General features: G+C 47.1%; 2 protein-coding genes across 3 annotated transcripts in view; one reads left to right on the top strand and one right to left on the bottom strand.

Annotated features, from left to right (window-relative positions):
- The window catches only part of Cog4 (component of oligomeric golgi complex 4), a 34797-nt gene extending 23405 nt beyond the window's left edge, over positions 1-11392 (top strand). Inside the window, exons 12-19 of the mRNA XM_005345670.3 lie at positions 945-1110; positions 6596-6658; positions 7867-7983; positions 9032-9124; positions 9809-9892; positions 10067-10168; positions 10589-10717; positions 10869-11392. Of these exons, the coding sequence (XP_005345727.1) occupies positions 945-1110; positions 6596-6658; positions 7867-7983; positions 9032-9124; positions 9809-9892; positions 10067-10168; positions 10589-10717; positions 10869-11003 (889 nt within the window). The 3' untranslated portion in view covers positions 11004-11392. The remainder of the gene's footprint in view (positions 1-944; positions 1111-6595; positions 6659-7866; positions 7984-9031; positions 9125-9808; positions 9893-10066; positions 10169-10588; positions 10718-10868) is intronic.
- The window catches only part of Fuk (fucokinase), a 29971-nt gene continuing 13180 nt past the window's right edge, over positions 71-16861 (bottom strand). Inside the window, exons 16-24 of one of the 2 annotated variants that reach the window (XM_013354763.2) lie at positions 16506-16716; positions 16184-16350; positions 15888-16109; positions 15398-15541; positions 15121-15240; positions 13216-13403; positions 13034-13133; positions 12415-12638; positions 71-747 (exon numbers count right to left, since the gene is read on the bottom strand). In XM_013354763.2, the coding sequence (XP_013210217.1) occupies positions 727-747; positions 12415-12638; positions 13034-13133; positions 13216-13403; positions 15121-15240; positions 15398-15541; positions 15888-16109; positions 16184-16350; positions 16506-16716 (1397 nt within the window). In that variant the 3' untranslated portion in view covers positions 71-726. Of the gene's footprint in view, positions 748-11476; positions 12282-12414; positions 12639-13033; positions 13134-13215; positions 13404-15120; positions 15241-15397; positions 15542-15887; positions 16110-16183; positions 16351-16505; positions 16717-16861 lie in introns of those variants that run through there. The other variant, XM_005345669.2, reaches the window with a different exon arrangement.

Genomic DNA, 16861 nt, shown 5'->3' with positions numbered 1-16861 from the left:
CTTGGAGCAACTGTCCATCAGTCTTAAGTAAAGTCTTAACTTTACTTAACCTAATCACTAAAGTATGTTGAACGTGTCATTACCCTCAGACCCAAAAGAAAAGCATGTGGTTTAGATAAAAACAGTAGTTTTAAAGACATATTTTCCATCTCTACAAGTCAAGGACTATACTGATAGCGCCCGCCCTCTTACTGTTTTTTGTTTTTTTCAGGCTATTCTAGAACTTGGCTCTATAGTCCGTGCTGGCCTCAAACTCAGAGACCCACCTGCCTCTGCCTCCTGTGTGCTGAGATTAAAAGTGTGTGCCACCATGCCCAGTTCAGCTCCCCCAATATTTAATTGTATAGAAACCTTGATGTAGGGCAGATGAGATGGCTCAGCAGGCAAAGATACTTGCTGCTAAATCTGATGACCTAAATTTACTCTCTAGAGGCCACCCACATAGGGAAAGGTAAGCCAACTCTTGCAAGTCATTCCCTCCCTCATCTACACAAATTTGCTGTAGCATGTGTCCCCTCACACAAAGTAAAGAAACTGATATGGGAACTGTGCTTTCAGTTTTGTAGATGTGGGACTGGGGCTTAGAGAGATTGTATCCTTTGTCATGGGCCACTTACCTCTGAAGTAGAACAGAAAATCCAGTATTGACTTGACTCAAAGTGTCTTCTTAAGCTCCAACATGGCACTGCTTTTCACTGAGCTCTACTGTCCCCTCTTTGATGACGCTCAGTGGTAATAACTGAAAGCCTGATGAAGAAGCAGACATTAGCTAGAACCACAGTGACCCTGTCAGAACCATCACAGACAGTGTGGTTGTTGAAGAAGAGTGGGGTCCACCCCAAAAGAGCAGCTGGTACAGAGAGTCCGGGTAGTGGGTGCTCTGTTTTTGCTGTCCTGTTGACCAGGTTGAAAACTAACTCGGCACATGCTCTTCTGCCCCGCAGGGATGTTCTGTGTAATAAGCTACGGATGGGCTTCCCAGCCACCACCTTTCAAGACATCCAGCGTGGGGTGACAAGTGCTGTGAACATCATGCACAGCAGCCTCCAGCAGGGCAAGTTTGACACAAAAGGCATTGAGAGCACTGATGAAGCCAAGCTGTCATTCCTGGTAGGTGGCCCTCAGGCTCAAAGCTGGATTAGTTTTTTTTTGTTGTTGTTTTTGTTTTTTTAAGGGTTTTTATTGTTTCAAAACAGGTTTAATAGCCAAGGCTGGTCTCAAACTTGCTATGTAATGAAAGATGACCTTTGACTTCAATCTTCCTGCTTCTACCTTTGGAGTGCTGGGAGTATAGGTGTGTGTCCTATTTTAGCAGTACTAGGCATGGCGTTCTCTACCAACTGAGCTACATTCCCAGCTCCCTTGAGAGGTTAGACTGCGACCTCTTAGCCAGATTATAAAAAGCCTCAGGGTGAAGAGTTTTCCTCTAGAACTTAATAGAAAAGGAAAATAGCTTTAAGGAACGTTCCTCTAGGTTCTTAAACCACTTCCTACCCAGGAATATGCTCTGAGCAAACCTGAGGCATAATGTTTTTTGTTTGTTTATTTTTGCTTTTCTTTTCTTTTTTGCCAAAAGCCTGGGTTCCTTACTTATCCTCAGTGTTCTTCCCAAGACTCCTCTGCCAAGCTGTTGAGGGGCTCTACAGTGTATGCATCCACCACAAAACCAACTCTAACGTCTATGTCAGGCTTCTATATGCTTTTCTGAGAAGCCACAGTCTTGATGGATACCAGTCCTTTATGCCTCCCAATGCTGCTTTTCTAGTAACTTCCTTTTTGGAACATGCATGTAATCTCAGCACTTGGGAAGCTGAGAAAGGTAGATAATGAATTCAGGGTTATCCTGGACTACTATCAAGATGTTTCGAGGAGGACAGAAGGCATTTAGCCACACAAGCGAGAGATGTGATGAAGTCGTGAGTCTTCCCATCGTATGGTAACGGGGACAGAGAAGCCCGAAAGGATGAAAGTGTCTGTACAGGGTAGCAGCCAGTTTGTAACATACTGAAGAACACAAAAAGAATCTGAGGTTCATAATCAGGTCTCTCTGGCACGTGCTGACTTGACATGAATGGGAATAGCACTGTTATAGGTCCTTTGTGTCCTGTTTTCCATATCACTAGACTTGAGTTTGGTGCCTGAGGCCTAGAGGCTGAAGGAAACTTCCAAAGCTGAACTTTTAGTCAACAGTCCACAGATAGATTGTATGCAAAAAATGTGTCCATGCAGTTCTTAGTGCTCCGCTTCTATCAGATTCATGTTCTTGGTCTCAGAGACATTGCCTAAAACTTGCTACCTTACCCTGCACAGGTAAATCACACTAACTAGTTACCAGACAGATCCAACATGGTTATTTAAGATGCCTTGTCCTTTTTCTGACATTAAAAATTTTTCCCTTGAGATAACTGTAGTGGTTCACACCTTTAATCCCAGCACTCAGGATATCACGGCTGTTCTCCAAAAGGAGGATCAACCTAGGCTGGTAGTGTACAGTTATAATCCCAGCACCTGGAAGGTGGAGGCAGGAGAATGAGTTGAAAGACAGCCCTATTTATTGAGAAAGTTCAAAGTCAGCCTGGTATACATGAAACTATCTTCAGTTTTTCAAGACAGGGTTTCTCTGTATAGCCTTGGCCATCCTGGAACTAGCTCTGTAGACCAGGCTGGCCTCAAGCTCACAGAGATTTGCCTGTCTCTGCTTCCCAAACTCTGGGATTAAAGGAGCACAGTGGCGCCGACCTTTTATACCATACTGGTACTGTAAATTCAAGGCCAGCTTGGTCTACACAGAGATTCTAGGCCAGGCACAGCTACATAGTGAAACCCTATCTCAAACAAGCAAGAATCCTTGGGACCCATGTAGAGGTGGAGGGAGGGAAGCTTCCACGGTTGTCCTCTGACCGCAATACTTGTGCTGTGCCACATGCACCACACCGTGCACACATCATACTCACACAAACAAATAATTTTGTTTTTGGTTTTGGTTTTTGAGATAGGGTTTCTCTGTGTAGTTTTGGTGCCTCTTCTGGAACTAGCTCTTGTAGATCAGGCTGGCCTTGAACTCACAGAGATCCCCACCTGCCTCTGCCTCCCGAGTGCTGGGATTAAAAAGGCATGAGCTACCACTGCCTAGCAAATAATAATTTTTAGTTAACAAAAAGAGCTCTAAGAAATGTTTACTTATGAAATGTATTACTTTTTGAGAACTTTACCAAAAATGCCCAGCAAACACCATCATACTATGATGTTTGTTTGTATTTGATTTCTTTTGCTCCCCACCCCATAGAACTTATATTCATTTTTTTCATTTCCAGGCTCAGAAGCATTCACTGGCTTCCTGGGACCTACCACACCAAAGATACATGTCTTTGAGCAGGCATCTTTATTTTATTTGGTTTTTGTTTGCTTGTTTTTGTTTCTTCAGTGTTAGAAATCGAACCTAAGACGTCACACATGCCAGGCAAGCACACTGACCACTAAAATATGTCTCCCAATGCTTGTTTTGAGCCAAAGTCTCACCAACTTGGGCGGTGGCAGCACATGCCTTTAATCCCAGTACTTTTGAGGCCAGCCTGGCCTATGAAGTGAGTTCCAGAATAGCCAGAGCTGTTACATAGAGAAACCCTGTCTCAAAAATAAAGTCTCACCAACTTACTCAGGCCTGCCTAGTTGCTCTGTAGCCCAGGTGACCTTGAATGTACACCTGTCCTTCCCCAGCCTTTGAAAGGCTGGATTACTGGCACAGGCCTCAAGCCTAGTTGGTCTTTTGTTTCAGGCCTCCTAAACCTCACCCGTCTACCTTTCTTTTTTCTTTTTTTTTCTTTTATTTATTTATTATGTATACAATATTCTGTCTGTGTGTATGTGTCTGCAGGCCAGAAGAGGGCACCAGACCTCATTACAGATGGCTGTGAGCCACCATGTGGTTGCTGGGAATTGAACTCAGGACCTTTGGAAGAGCAGACAATGCTCTTAACATCTGAGCCATCTCTCCAGCCCCCGTCTACCTTTCTAATACTTCCCCACCACTTGACTTCTGTCCCCAGGGCTAGCCAGTAAGCGCCTTCACTCCACTTCACTGCTCTGTGAAAATTTCCCATTTAGACAGTTTCATGGTTAGAAGACTCACGTGATAAGGCAAAAAGAAAGGTGGTGCTAAATGCTTGGTGACAGATTTCTGGTTTTCCCAGTTCCAAACACTTAAAATGTCTTTACTTCTACCACAAAGCCTGTCTTGACATTTTCTTTGTGAACTTAGCTGTTAACAGCTGAACCATTTCTCCCCCCACAAAGCCTATTTTGTATGACACTTTGATTCATTTGGCTGTCAAAATGAATTCCCCAACTCTCCTGACATCCCATTTGCCTTGAGCAGGGATAAACCCAGTGAATCCATGTTTACAAAGATTGTTAGTCCAAGGGAAAGTCTAAAAGTCAATACCATTTGAACCCAATTCCATTTTCTCTTGACAGTTATTCTTGGTGCCCTTAAAAGCCTGGGAAACACTGGGTTGTGACCTTTATCCTTCAGCTGTCATAACAGGACAGTTTCTCTGGAAACAGTGTTAGCAGGCCTGTGCTATGGCCTCATTTCCCTTACCCAGTCCTGTTTGGAGGGCCTAAGCTGCAGTGTCCTTCTCCAATACTGACTGCATGGTGCCATCAAGAGCACTCAAAGACAGCCGACTTCCAGTTCAAACCCCTCTGCATCTGGGATTCTCCTTTACCCTAAAACCTGTAAGTTCCTCAGTCATGGCTCCTTCCTGCCCTGTCCTCCTCCTATGCCATCCACTGACCAGCCAGAGGCCATGAGAGTCCCCCAAATATTTTAATCCTACAACCCATAGTCTCTATACCGTATTCCCAGACCACAACGTGTTTTTATGGCATTTACCTGCTCTAAAACATCCTGCCAGAAGCTGGACGTGGTGACATACATCTGTAAACTCAAGAAGTAGAGGCAGAATCCAGAGTTCAAGGCCAACTTCATCAACATAGCAAGTTTGAGGACAGGGTAGACTACATGAGACCCTCTTAAAATCAGGGTGGCAGTGCTGGTGAAATAGCTTATTAGTTAAGAGCATTTGCTGAGTATTTTATTTTTAACTTTTGTTTATTTATTTTTGTTTATGTATATGAGTGTTTTGCCTGTGTGTGTGTGTGTGTGTGTGTGTGTGTGTGTGTGTGTGTGTGTGTGTGTTTGCTCTTTCTACACCTCATCTCAGGAAAAGAAGGAGCCCTTAGCCCATACTAGGGATTCATGTGTTCTAATCCCAGCTCTCATGTTGAGGGCTTTCCATCTTGAATTTCTGCCTCCATCCCTGTTTTATTTTTATCATAGTGTTTATCACTATCTGAATTTACATACATATCGGAGTTGGGAGGCTGAACCAGGGCTGGGTGCTAGGAATTCAGTCCAGGGTTTTGTCCTTGCTAAGCATAGTCTTACTGTTGGTTGTTTTACTCTTTGGCTCTTTTGGGGGGCCCACCCAGCTCCCAAATAAATCACACATGGAGGCTTATTCCTAGTTAGGAATGCTCAGCCTCAGTTTGTCTTATATCTAACTTATTTATTTCTCTTCCTATTTATACTTTCTGCCTGCCAGCCCCACCTATCCTTGCTCCTGCCTCACTATTGGCTGTTCAGTGCTTTATTAGACCATCAGGTGTTTTAGACAGGCAAAGAATTAGAGCTCCACAGAGTTAAACAAATGCAGCATAAACAAAAGCAACACATCTTTACATATTCCACTGCATAAACAAAGTAACACACCTTAAAATACTGTTTCCAGCCGGACGGGTAGTGGTACACACCTTTAATCCCAGCACTCGGGAGGGGGCAGATCTCTGTGAGTTCAAGGCCAGTCTGGTCTACAAAGCTAGTTCCAGGACTGGCTCCAAAGCAACACAGAGAAACCCTGCCTCAAAAAAACAAAAACCACCAGCACTCGGGAGGCAGAGGCAGGCGGATCTCTGTGAGTTCGAGACCAGCCTGGTCTACAAGAGCTAGTTCCAGGACAGGCTCCAAAACCACAGAGAAACCCTGTCTCGAAAAACCAAAAAAAAAAAACAAAAACCAATCAAACAAACAAACAAAATACTATTTTCCAACACATTTTATCACTGAAGTATACTGCCTGCTGTAGGGGGGTTTATTTTGTCTGTTTTTTCAGGTTTTTTTTTTTCCCAGTATCTAGGACAGTGTGTGGTCTATCACAAGTACTCATTATATGTTTGCATTCTTTACCAAACATGGTCATCTTGAGCCCAGGACTTAACACATACCTCTTTGTCTGAATTAAGTAATCTGTAAATAATATGGAGCCAGATGTGTTACTTCTGCAATCAGTATGGTTTTGCTGCTTTGGTATTGGGAACATGAGAAAGCATGAGCCTGGCTCACCATTCTGTCTGGGCCAAGATCTGTTTATCCTGCCTAATAACAGTGATGCTGGCTTTCCTTAGCTGGGTCTAAACTCAAGCTGGAACTTCTCTGAGACACAAGAAATGTAGCTGTCAGCCATTTTGGATATTGTCGGAGTTGACTGCAAACCCAACGATCAGGAAATAATGTTCCTTTCTCATCGTCTTCCAGGTGACTCTGAATAATGTGGAAGTCTGCAGTGAAAATATCTCAACTCTGAAGAAGACTCTGGAGGTACAAGTGAAATTGTCTATCAGCTTTTAGTAGATAGAGCCACACTTAGTGGAGAAAAGGCACTGAACACCTGTCCTCAGGTGACTGAGCATTGGCTGACACAGAGCCCCATTTGTAGGATTCCAGAAGTAATTGGCAGTTTAGCAAGAGTTCTATGGACCTACTGGGGATGATAACCATAACCAAGTCCTTCCATTCTAGCCTCAGTTCTCTGTTCTATACAGTGAGGTACAGATTTCCATCCTGCTTTGGTTTGTTGAGTGCTCTCATGAAATAGAGTTGAGCATGCTTCATAAAAGTACTTAAAAACTGTTTTAGGGGCTAGAAAGCTACCTGAGCAGTTAAGAACACTTACTGTTCTTCCAGAGAACCCAAGTTTTTGAGACAGGGTCTCACTGGTAGCCCTGGCTGGCCTGAAATTCACCAAGATCCTCCTGCCTCTGCCTCGTGAGTGCTGGAATTAAAAATGTGTATCTGTTCCCTTTTATAGAGAGGGGAATTGAAGCTTCACAACTAAATTGTTTGCCTAAGTTATTTAGGAAATACATGACTTAACCAAAACTTAAACTTAGAAAAGTTAGCCTTAAATGTTTTTGTTGTTGTTGTTTCCCTGTGTAGCCCTGGCTGTCCTGGAACTCACTTCGTAAACTAGGCTGGCCTTGAACTCACAAAGATGTGCCTCCCTCTGCCTCTCCAGTGCCAGAACTAACTGTGTATGCTACCACCTAGCATTTTTTCTTTTCTCTTTTTTTTTTTTAAGGCTCATTTATTTTTACGTGCATTGACATTTTGCCTGTATGTATGTCTGTGTGAGGGTGCCTGATCTCCTGGAACTGGAGTTACAGACAGATGTGAGCTGCCATTTGGTTGCTGGGAATTGAACCCAGGTCCTCTGGAAGAGCAGCCATTGTTCTACACCACTAGGGCATCTCTCCAGCCCTGTTAGCCTTAAGTGTGTGTGTGTGTGTGTGTGTGTGTGTGTGTGTGTGTGTGTATAAACTTCTACCATTTCTGTTTCTTGTCTCTTCCCCGACACTGGTACCCCCACATTAGAAGAAGGGGGGGTGAAAGCAGAAAGCCACCATTACAGAATCTTCTCAGAGAAGTCTAGTAAAGGACAGGTGGCTACCTGTGTATGACCCTCTCTGCCCTGCTTACATTCCAATGGCGTAGGCACAGTCCATTTCTAAAGCTTTATTTTCCCCTAGAGTGACTGCACCAAGCTGTTCAGTCAAGGCATTGGAGGGGAACAGGCCCAGGCCAAGTTTGACAGCTGCCTTTCTGACTTAGCTGCAGTGTCCAACAAATTTCGAGACCTCTTACAGGTAAGACCTCATGCTGCTACCATGACGCTCTGAGAAGACTGTTAGCTGGCTTACTATAGGCTCCACTGTGCGCACGGATACAGGGATGTGGGAAAGAGGGCAAGGATGAAACATGCCAGTCACTGAAGGCATGCAAACCCCTTGAGACTAAAGGCCCCACAGTTCTTTTTTTTTTAGCTTGTATCACATGAACAAGCCCATGTCCTTTAGAATTTCTGCTTGGTGATCCCAAAATGACAAGAGCCCTCAGAAAGATGCACAGAGGAATTGAACCACACGGTTCAATGATGCTTGACCTTAGCCACAGGCACTTGACCACAGCCACTAGGCATTATGTAATCACTGTAGCATGCTTTCTTTCTTTTCTTTTTTGTTTTTTGTTGTTTTGTTTTATTTTTTTGAGACAGGGTTTCTCTGTGTAGCTTTGGAGCCTGTCCTGGAACTCACTCTGTAGACCAGTCTGGCCTTGAACTCACAGAGATCCACCTGCCTCTGCTTTCCAAGTGCTGGGATTAAAGGCATGCACCACCACTGCCCAGTTTGTAGTGCAATTTCTAATCGGTCTTAATAAAACCCGGAATCAGGTACTAAGGAGTGAAAGCTGAAAGATCAGAGAAGCAGAGCAGCCAGCCACTAGTTCTTACCTCTACAAAATCCTCAGACTAAATGGGGTAGCCTGTCTCTACAAGTCCTCAGACTGAATTCTGAACTCTTCCTGCCTTATATTTCTCTCTCTGCCCCTCCGTATCATTTCCTGTCTTCACTTTCCCAGTGCTGTGATTAAAGGTGTGAGCCACCACTGCTTGGCTCTATTTCTCTTTTAGACTAATTCAATCTAAAGTGGCCCAGGGTAGCTTTGAATTCACAGACATCAGTCTGCCTCTGTCTCTCTAGTACCACCACTGCCTGGCCTCTATGGCTAACTTTATCATGACCTCTACTATGATTCTTGAAGTGCCTGCTCAGCTGCAGGAGTCATGAGAGGGGTAGAAGAAAAGGTAAGAGGTGGGGCATATGTCTGATGTGACTCTGTCCTGTCTTGGTGCAGGAAGGGCTGGCGGAGCTCAACAGTTCAGCAGTCAAGCCGCAAGTGCAACCTTGGATCAACACTTTTCTCTCAGTCTCCCACAACATCGAGGAGGTCAGTCTGACACAACAGTCATCAAAGGCAGTGAATCATCTGAACAGACTAGACCTAACGTCAGCTCACCTCCACCTCCATCAAAGACTGGATTCCTCCCAGGAAACAGTTTGTTCCTGTCAGCATGGCTCAGAGAAATATGTGAAGGGATCTTGTCTTCACGTGACTCATCTTTACTGAGGCACAGCACATTTTGCCCCATCTGTCATAGACTTAGGAGCCATTTTTTGTTTTGAGAGTCTCACTGTGTAACCATCTAAGAGCTTTATTCTCCTGGCCTAGCCTCTCCCTCGTAAATGGAGCACTGCTGCAGCCCAGAGCTGTTACCTGGATATAGGAGCATTGCTGCTCAGCCTTGGACTCAAGCTGCTTTCTGGGGTTGGTTAGGGGATTTGTTTGTTTGTGTTTGTGTTTTTAAACAGGAAATGATTTTATTTATTTTTATTTTATCAGGCAAGGGTCTCATTTCATTGTATAACTGAGGCTGTTATCAAACTTAAGGCAATCATGCCTTGGTCTCTGAAATTATAGATGTAAAATGTCATGCTCATTCAGGCTGATTTTATAGTCAGAAGCTACAGGAAGAACTTATTTCATCTACTTAAAAGGGCAGAGGAGGGATGAAGGTGAGTAGTAATTCTTAGATAGAGGCCCTTTGCAACCCCTACTTGCTTCTGATCATAGGAAGAATTCAATGACTATGAGGCCAATGACCCTTGGGTACAGCAGTTCATCCTCAACCTGGAACAGCAGATGGCAGAATTCAAGGTAATTACCCCTTCTGCCCTCACTGGCATCCTTTTGCCTACCACTCTTGCTGTAGAGTCCAAAGGCTCACTGAGTCATCTGTGGGGACGACTCTTCATGTAACTGTCTCACTGGAAGACTCCAGTGTAAAGGCAGAGGGACTGGATGAACTCTACTGATACAAGCTTTGTGCAGGCCAGCCTGTCTCCAGTCATCTATGACAGCCTGACGGGCCTCATGACCAGCCTTGTTGCTGTTGAACTAGAGAAAGTGGTTCTGAAGTCTACCTTCAATAGGGTAAGTTCAAAGGAATATGGGCCCACAGCTCTCCCCTATTCCATCCCAGAATTTATGTCCTCTCTGCCACCAGCACCGCCTGCTTAGCTAGACCCAGTTCTGTCTGGCTTCTGAGGCACTAGAACAGACTGGAGTCACAGGCCTAGTGGTGGTCTTGCCTGCAAGTTTTTTTTTTTAATCTATCTATCTGTTGTGGGGAGCACATGCCACAGTGTACATGTGGACAACTTTGCAGTCATCCTGGTTCTCCATGTGGGTTCTAGGACTCAAACTCACATCATGGGTTGGTGGCAAGCACCCCTACCTGCTGAGCCATATCTTCAGCCTTTGCTCCCAGTTCTGAGGACCACTGGATTCTAGTTGTTTCATCATAGGGCCAGGCCTTAAACAGAGACAAGGTTTGTGTTCATTCTCCGGTAGCTAGGTGGTCTGCAGTTTGACAAGGAACTGAGGTCACTCATTGCCTACCTTACCACGGTGACAACCTGGACCATCCGAGACAAGTTCGCCCGGCTCTCCCAGATGGCTACAATCCTCAATCTAGAGCGGGTACGTGACTCCCTCAACCTAGCCCAGATTAGTGTCTGGGAAGAGTTCATAGCCAAATTTGGAACCCTGCCACTCCCTCATTTGCAAGTAGCACAGTTCTACAAGGCACCCTCCTGTGTGTCCCTACTGACCAGTTAATTCTTCCCCACAGGTGACTGAGATACTAGATTACTGGGGTGCCAACTCGGGTCCTTTGACATGGCGCCTCACCCCTGCTGAAGTGCGACAGGTGCTGGCTCTGCGCATAGACTTCCGCAATGAGGACATCAAGAGGCTGCGCCTGTAGCTGCCATGTGGTCCACCACACATCAGGACCTATTTTCTAAGTAGCTACAGCCAAAGAGCCATGCAAAGCTATCTGGCTTGGGTAAGCCAGGGACCCAGACTACACCACTGCTCAACAACCAGAAAGCAAGGACTGGACCCACTCCCAAGTTGTGCCCAGTAGCAACTGAGTCTGGAGGCAATGAGAGGGGTGCTTTAGAACAGCCTTTCTCAACTGAGAGAGGTGGGAGGCCAAGCAGGCAGCATATGGCCCCGCCAGCCTTCCCATGAGTGGTCATTCTCTCACCCTCACACTACAGCAATGACCCTGACAGCATGAGAGCCTGGAGGCTCCTGGGGATCTAAAGGCAAGGCTATGATGTTCACAAATAAACATCAGAATAAAGATACTTCTTGGAGACTTGCCATTGGTTGTTGGGTTTAGGAAGGGCTAGCTGCTTGGGCAAGACCATTCCACTAGTAACTCTAAAAGCTGAAGGCAAATGCATGAGATCTCAGCTTCCCATAGCCAGTCACGGGACAGTGAGAACCTTCATCCAGTCCTGGACTTCAACCCTTTCTTGTGCTATCAGCACCAGGAGCTGGATCAATTCAGGGGCAGTGCCCTACAGTGCCAGAAGTGGGAATTACTCCCAGCAAGAACAAGAAAGAACTTTCTGAAGACAACCTTGAAAATTAAAATTTATTCCAAGAATGCAAGTGTTGAGAACCCATGGCCACCAGATTACCTTGGCACTGTCTGGAGTGTTGCTTGAAAAGGCTTAGGTTATCAAAAACTTTCTGTAGACTGCGCTGGTTCACTGCCACAGACCTGGGAATAGACCTCTATCCCTCCGCGCCCCCAGTGGAGGGCTGAGGATCAAAGTTGAACATGGTAATGGAATGTCTTAAAAGTGTATCATCAGGGTTGGTCTGATTGTCATCCCTTCCAAGGCTCTAATAGGCCTGTAGTGGGCCATGGAATTTGTAAAGTCCACATGAGACACTACTGTTAAGACTTTCCTTAATCCAGATGGAGTAGAGACCAAGTCTTAGCCATTGCCAGCTATGAAGTATAGTCCTGTTTGCACGCACTGCCTCTTCTGCCTGTCTTGCTTCCTTAGCAGCAGCCTTGAAGAGGTAGGGATGAACTCCACTGAAGGGAAATGCAGCTCTACCTCTAGGTGTTGCCTGCTTCAGAGGACCCAGCCTCACAAAGATGGGTGTCACTTCCTAGCAACTGCAGGCTCAGGCCCTGAGTGTCCACTTCCACCAGGTGGACACTGTAGTTACCGAGGCCCTGGATAGGACAGAAGGTGTTGAGAGGGCTTTAATCAACTCCCAGGCCTTTTGGAGGCTGGGCTGGCGTAGTTAGTAAATCACAGTGGGGTATTTCACCCCAACCAACTTCCAACCCTGACAGCAACACATACCTCAGCTTTGGCCAGCACAGCTTCCAGAGCCTCTTTCTGCCGTGGTTCCTTGGTCAGCAGATAGAGAAAGCCCCCACCGCCTGCCCCTGCCAGGCTTTGGCCATATACGTGAGGAGCCAGGACATCCATCATTCGCTGCACAGCCAGCGGCTCACAGCCTGGGGCCATAAGCTTCTTCTGTTCCCAATATGAGGTCAGGTACTGGCCCAACAGAGGCAAGTTTCCTGGGGTTGGGAGAGAGGGGATGGTTTGCCTGGGCCAAGATGTCAGTTGATATTCTTTTGTAGAGGGAAGAGAGTGTCAAAAGGCACTTCACCAGTATTAGGACCAACTGCACAGGTTTTAGGCCTGATATGCACAAAGCAATTAGCATGGTGCCCAGCCCAATCTGTTCTCAGCCTTACCCTTGGGGCTCTATCAGTTCTCACTGCCCTGCAATGCAGGCAAGGCAGAACTTCTTGCTGTGTTTCCTAGTAAGTGGGGTCAGAGGGCCTTTCCCGTGAGAGAAGTTTTATGCTGATAGGGCTCCCACAAGGAGAAATAGGAGGTCCCCAAAGTCCTAATATGTGGAGTTGTGTCAGGCCTGAGACAAAAGTAACAGGGTGGATAAACACCTCACCTTGGCGGAAAGCGTCGGCACATTTCTCAGTCTGTCGCACCAGTCTGCGGGCATTCTGTACCACAGCAGGCACCCGAGCATACCAGTTCCTCAACACATCCTGTGGGGCGGGCATGGAAGGTGCAGTGAGAACGGGTCTAGCCAAGCCCAAAGTGCCTTCCTAACTTAGGGGCTGAGCTCACCTGCAGCAGATTCCGTGCCAGGCGGGTCTTGCCAGTATACACCAGGAGCAGGTGGTCATTGATCTTCTGGACAAAGCCCTCAGGCACAATGATTTCCTCCACCTCCACCTTTAGGGGCAGTTGGGCCCTGGAGCGCCCCACCTTGATGCCAGGCATTAGACCACTCACTTGGTCCTGCCAGCCACCTCCTGTAAGCCCCAAATCCTGTCACTGTTGGAGTCTCCGTGGTCCCAACCCCACCCAGCCTAGTTTTATGACCCTAGAATGGGAAGACATCGTGTCCCAACTCTAGCTGAAACTCTGAGCCACGACATCAGGCCAGTCAGAAAGGGAAAGGGGCTGCAGTCAAGACCCAAGCTTTGTTGCGTATCTAATGTCATTAGAGCAGGAATAAGGCACTTCAGAAGATAGGACTTCCATGTAATCTGCCAGTGCCCCACAATGTTTCTTCTAAGAGGGTTTGAAAATAGGTACATAGGGCAAAAAGAGGGCTCCGCAGTTAAAGGTGCTTACTGCTCTTTCTGAGGAGCAGAATCTGGTTTCCAGCACCCATATCTGGCAGCTCACAACCACCTGCAATAGCACAGGGGATTAAATACCTTACAGTTTCTGTAGGTACCCACAAGTACACATAACCCACACAAAATAAAATAAAATGTCTTTTTAAAAATCTAAAAAAGATAGCCAAAAAAAAAAATCTAAAAAAGACGAGGGCTAGAGAGATAGCTCCATAGTTAAAAGCACTGGCTGCTTTTCCAGAAGACCCAAATTCAATTTCCAATGCCCACATATGGCTAACAACTCAAGTCCCAGGGGCAATTGAACACCCTCTCTGGCCTCTGCGTGTAATGTGCAGACATACACAGACAAACCACTCATACACATAAAGTCACCCCAGTGGCTACTGATGTAGTGTCTAGGTCCCTTACATCCCACGACTTTCTCAAAAGGACATGTTTTTGCTCATTTTATCCCCAGGCCCCAATAGAGTAGATTATCGATAAATGTCAGTTGACCAAATGAACCTGAATGGCACACCTCAAAAGGAAACTGAAAGCTCCCGGATGGAAGTCTTTTGCTTATGACTGCCTGTTGTGGGGTGTGAGTTAGTACAAAAGTAGGGCTACAGAGGAATTGGAGAGGACCCCATACATTTTTGAGGCAGTTTTCTTCAAATTATACCAGAAATGAGACCCTTGGGTAACCAGAACAGTCTAGGATCTAGACCCAGACAGATGTGCACTGCTTTACATTATGCTTAGCTTCCAAGTGCCATAATGGCCAGGAGGAGAAGTCTGGTACCAAGAACATCTCAGAGCTTAGTCTTAGCTGGACCCTCACAAGGGAGCAGTGGGCCCAAATGTTCATAGCACAAGAGAGCACCAACTTGCCAGAAGGAGACTGAAGGTCCATCTTCCAAACCCAGATCTGCCCCACAGATTCTGAAGGACAGCCTGGAGTGGGGTAGTCATGAAGACCATCTGGCACCCCAGGTACCCAATAATGAAAGAAAGGTGCAATTGGGCCTGGAGAGATGGCTCGGCAGCTAAGAGCATCTACTTTCAGAGTACCAGGGTTCAATCATTACCATCCGTTAGCTCCTGCTCTAAGCAATCCAGCACCCTCTTGGGCACTCCCTGGGCCTCAGACAAGGTGCACTTACATACATGCAACCAAAACACTCGTACACAAAAATCGAAAGGAGCCCTCAAGTAGGCATTCATGGGACATTAACTCCTTTGAGATAAAACATTTCAAGTTGAAAAGCATCAGAAATCAAAGTGATAAGGAAACTGACCATTTTAAAGAGTAACAGTTATGTGGCTACTGGTAAATCTAGGGATCCTGCCCTACAGGGTCTATGGACAACGTCGGAATTCTCTACCACCCTAGTCCACTTTGTACCTGTGGTGAGCACCTGCTCCAGGTGCAATACTGCATGGATCAAGGCCTCTGTGCCCACTGCCTGGCCTGCAGCCCGCTGCAAAGCAGCCAGGGCAGCCCCTGCCAGGATGCTGCTGGTGCCTGCAAAACACAGAGGAGGGCGCCAGTCATGAACCACTTCTGCCCAGCTCCACACCATCCCTCTTTCTGCTGCACAGAGGCCAGGGATCGTGACCATAAGCAAGACTGAGGAGTTGAGACAAAAAAGATAGACCACAGAGGCCCAGGGCTTACTCACCAAGACCGGAGCCATGGGGCAGCTCTGACCAGGTGTGCAGCTCAAAGCCACCATTAAAGGAGTGTAACAGCTGTTCACACAGAGGGATGTCTGAGTGGACATGCACAATACCAGCACAGATAAAGGCTGCCTTCAGCAGGGCCCCTGAGGGATGAGCACAAAGGAAGGAATTGCACTCCTAGGCCACCACTTAGCCCACCTCACTGCAATTTCTCAGCCCAAGATGGAGCTCCTCTGGTCAAACCATAAAGGGACATTTAGGCTCTCTTACCACAGGCAAATGTGTCACTTTGTCCTGTGCCAGTTTATACCTAAGAAGGATGACTGCTAGCCCCTTATAGTCTTTCAGGGCTCCTCAAACATCCTGGCTAGCCCTAAGGTGAGGTCCCCAATAGTCTGCAGTCCTCTGTGGATGGATCTCCAAGTTCTGCCCCCACCCCAGCTGGCTGTGACTGCCATTCCTATTTGACCATGTCTTAGCAGTCCTGACCTGGGGCGTGAGGCTGGCAGTAATCCTGCAGGTCATTCAGGCTCCGGCACACTATCTTCATGGTCATCTCTTCCTGTCGAGGCCCCGCTGCCAGCCACAGCTCAGGTTCCAAAATACGACGAGCCTTGGCCCCAATGGGCCGGCGGCCATCCACCCGCACAGCCAGGCCCAACACTGCTCCACCAAGCTCATAGGCAATGGGTGGTGTGTCACTCCATCCACCTGGTTCAAAAGGTCACAAGAGCATGCAAGCCTGGCTCTGAGGAAGTTACCAATACCTCACCCAAGGGACTCACCAGAGAAATCCACACGGGCAGGGCACTCAGCCATCACCCACTGCCCAGGAGCTGGCAGCGCCACCGGCTGGGTGGATACAAAGTGCTGGGCTGTCATCACAGCCTGGCGGATCAGGATCTGCTCAGCCCCCTCATAATGGCGGGCAGCTCGAACCAGCAAGGCAGGCCTGACAGGAGGGGAGACAGCCGGTTGCATGGAGCCGCAAGCTGGGGGTAGACAGCCTGTCTTGGTCAATCTGAACACCCCGCTCTTTGAGTTTCCACCATCAGGAGATCCTTCCCCAGATGGCTTCTCAATGGGTTCCAACTGAGTAACACCCACCTGCTCAGCCACTTTTCTCTTTCCTGGGCAAGTGCCTCCACACCCCTCACCAGGTCTCCATATTCCAAGTACGAGAAAGGCTGAATCCACTCAGGGTTGGCAGCCGGCCCACTGCGCAAACCTCCTCTGCCCTCTGCCATGCAGCCCAGGACATCGGCCACACAAGCCAGAGCCCGGGCTGCCACACCAGGATCTTCTGCTTCAGCTGCGACTGAGGGACCAGGAGTTAGGGGTTTCGGAAGAGAAGGCTGCTGGCCTTCTGTTCCCAGTTTTGACAGTTCCCAGTTACTCCAGACTCTTCATTCCTACCAGCTTTTGTCACGATGTGCCCCCTACCTGTGAGTGCGTCCTACTTG

The sequence above is a fragment of the Microtus ochrogaster genome, chromosome 4 (genome assembly GCF_000317375.1).
Source record: "Microtus ochrogaster isolate Prairie Vole_2 chromosome 4, MicOch1.0, whole genome shotgun sequence".
Lineage (NCBI taxonomy): Eukaryota > Metazoa > Chordata > Mammalia > Rodentia > Cricetidae > Microtus > Microtus ochrogaster.
This window is presented reverse-complemented; position numbering and strand designations above follow the sequence as displayed.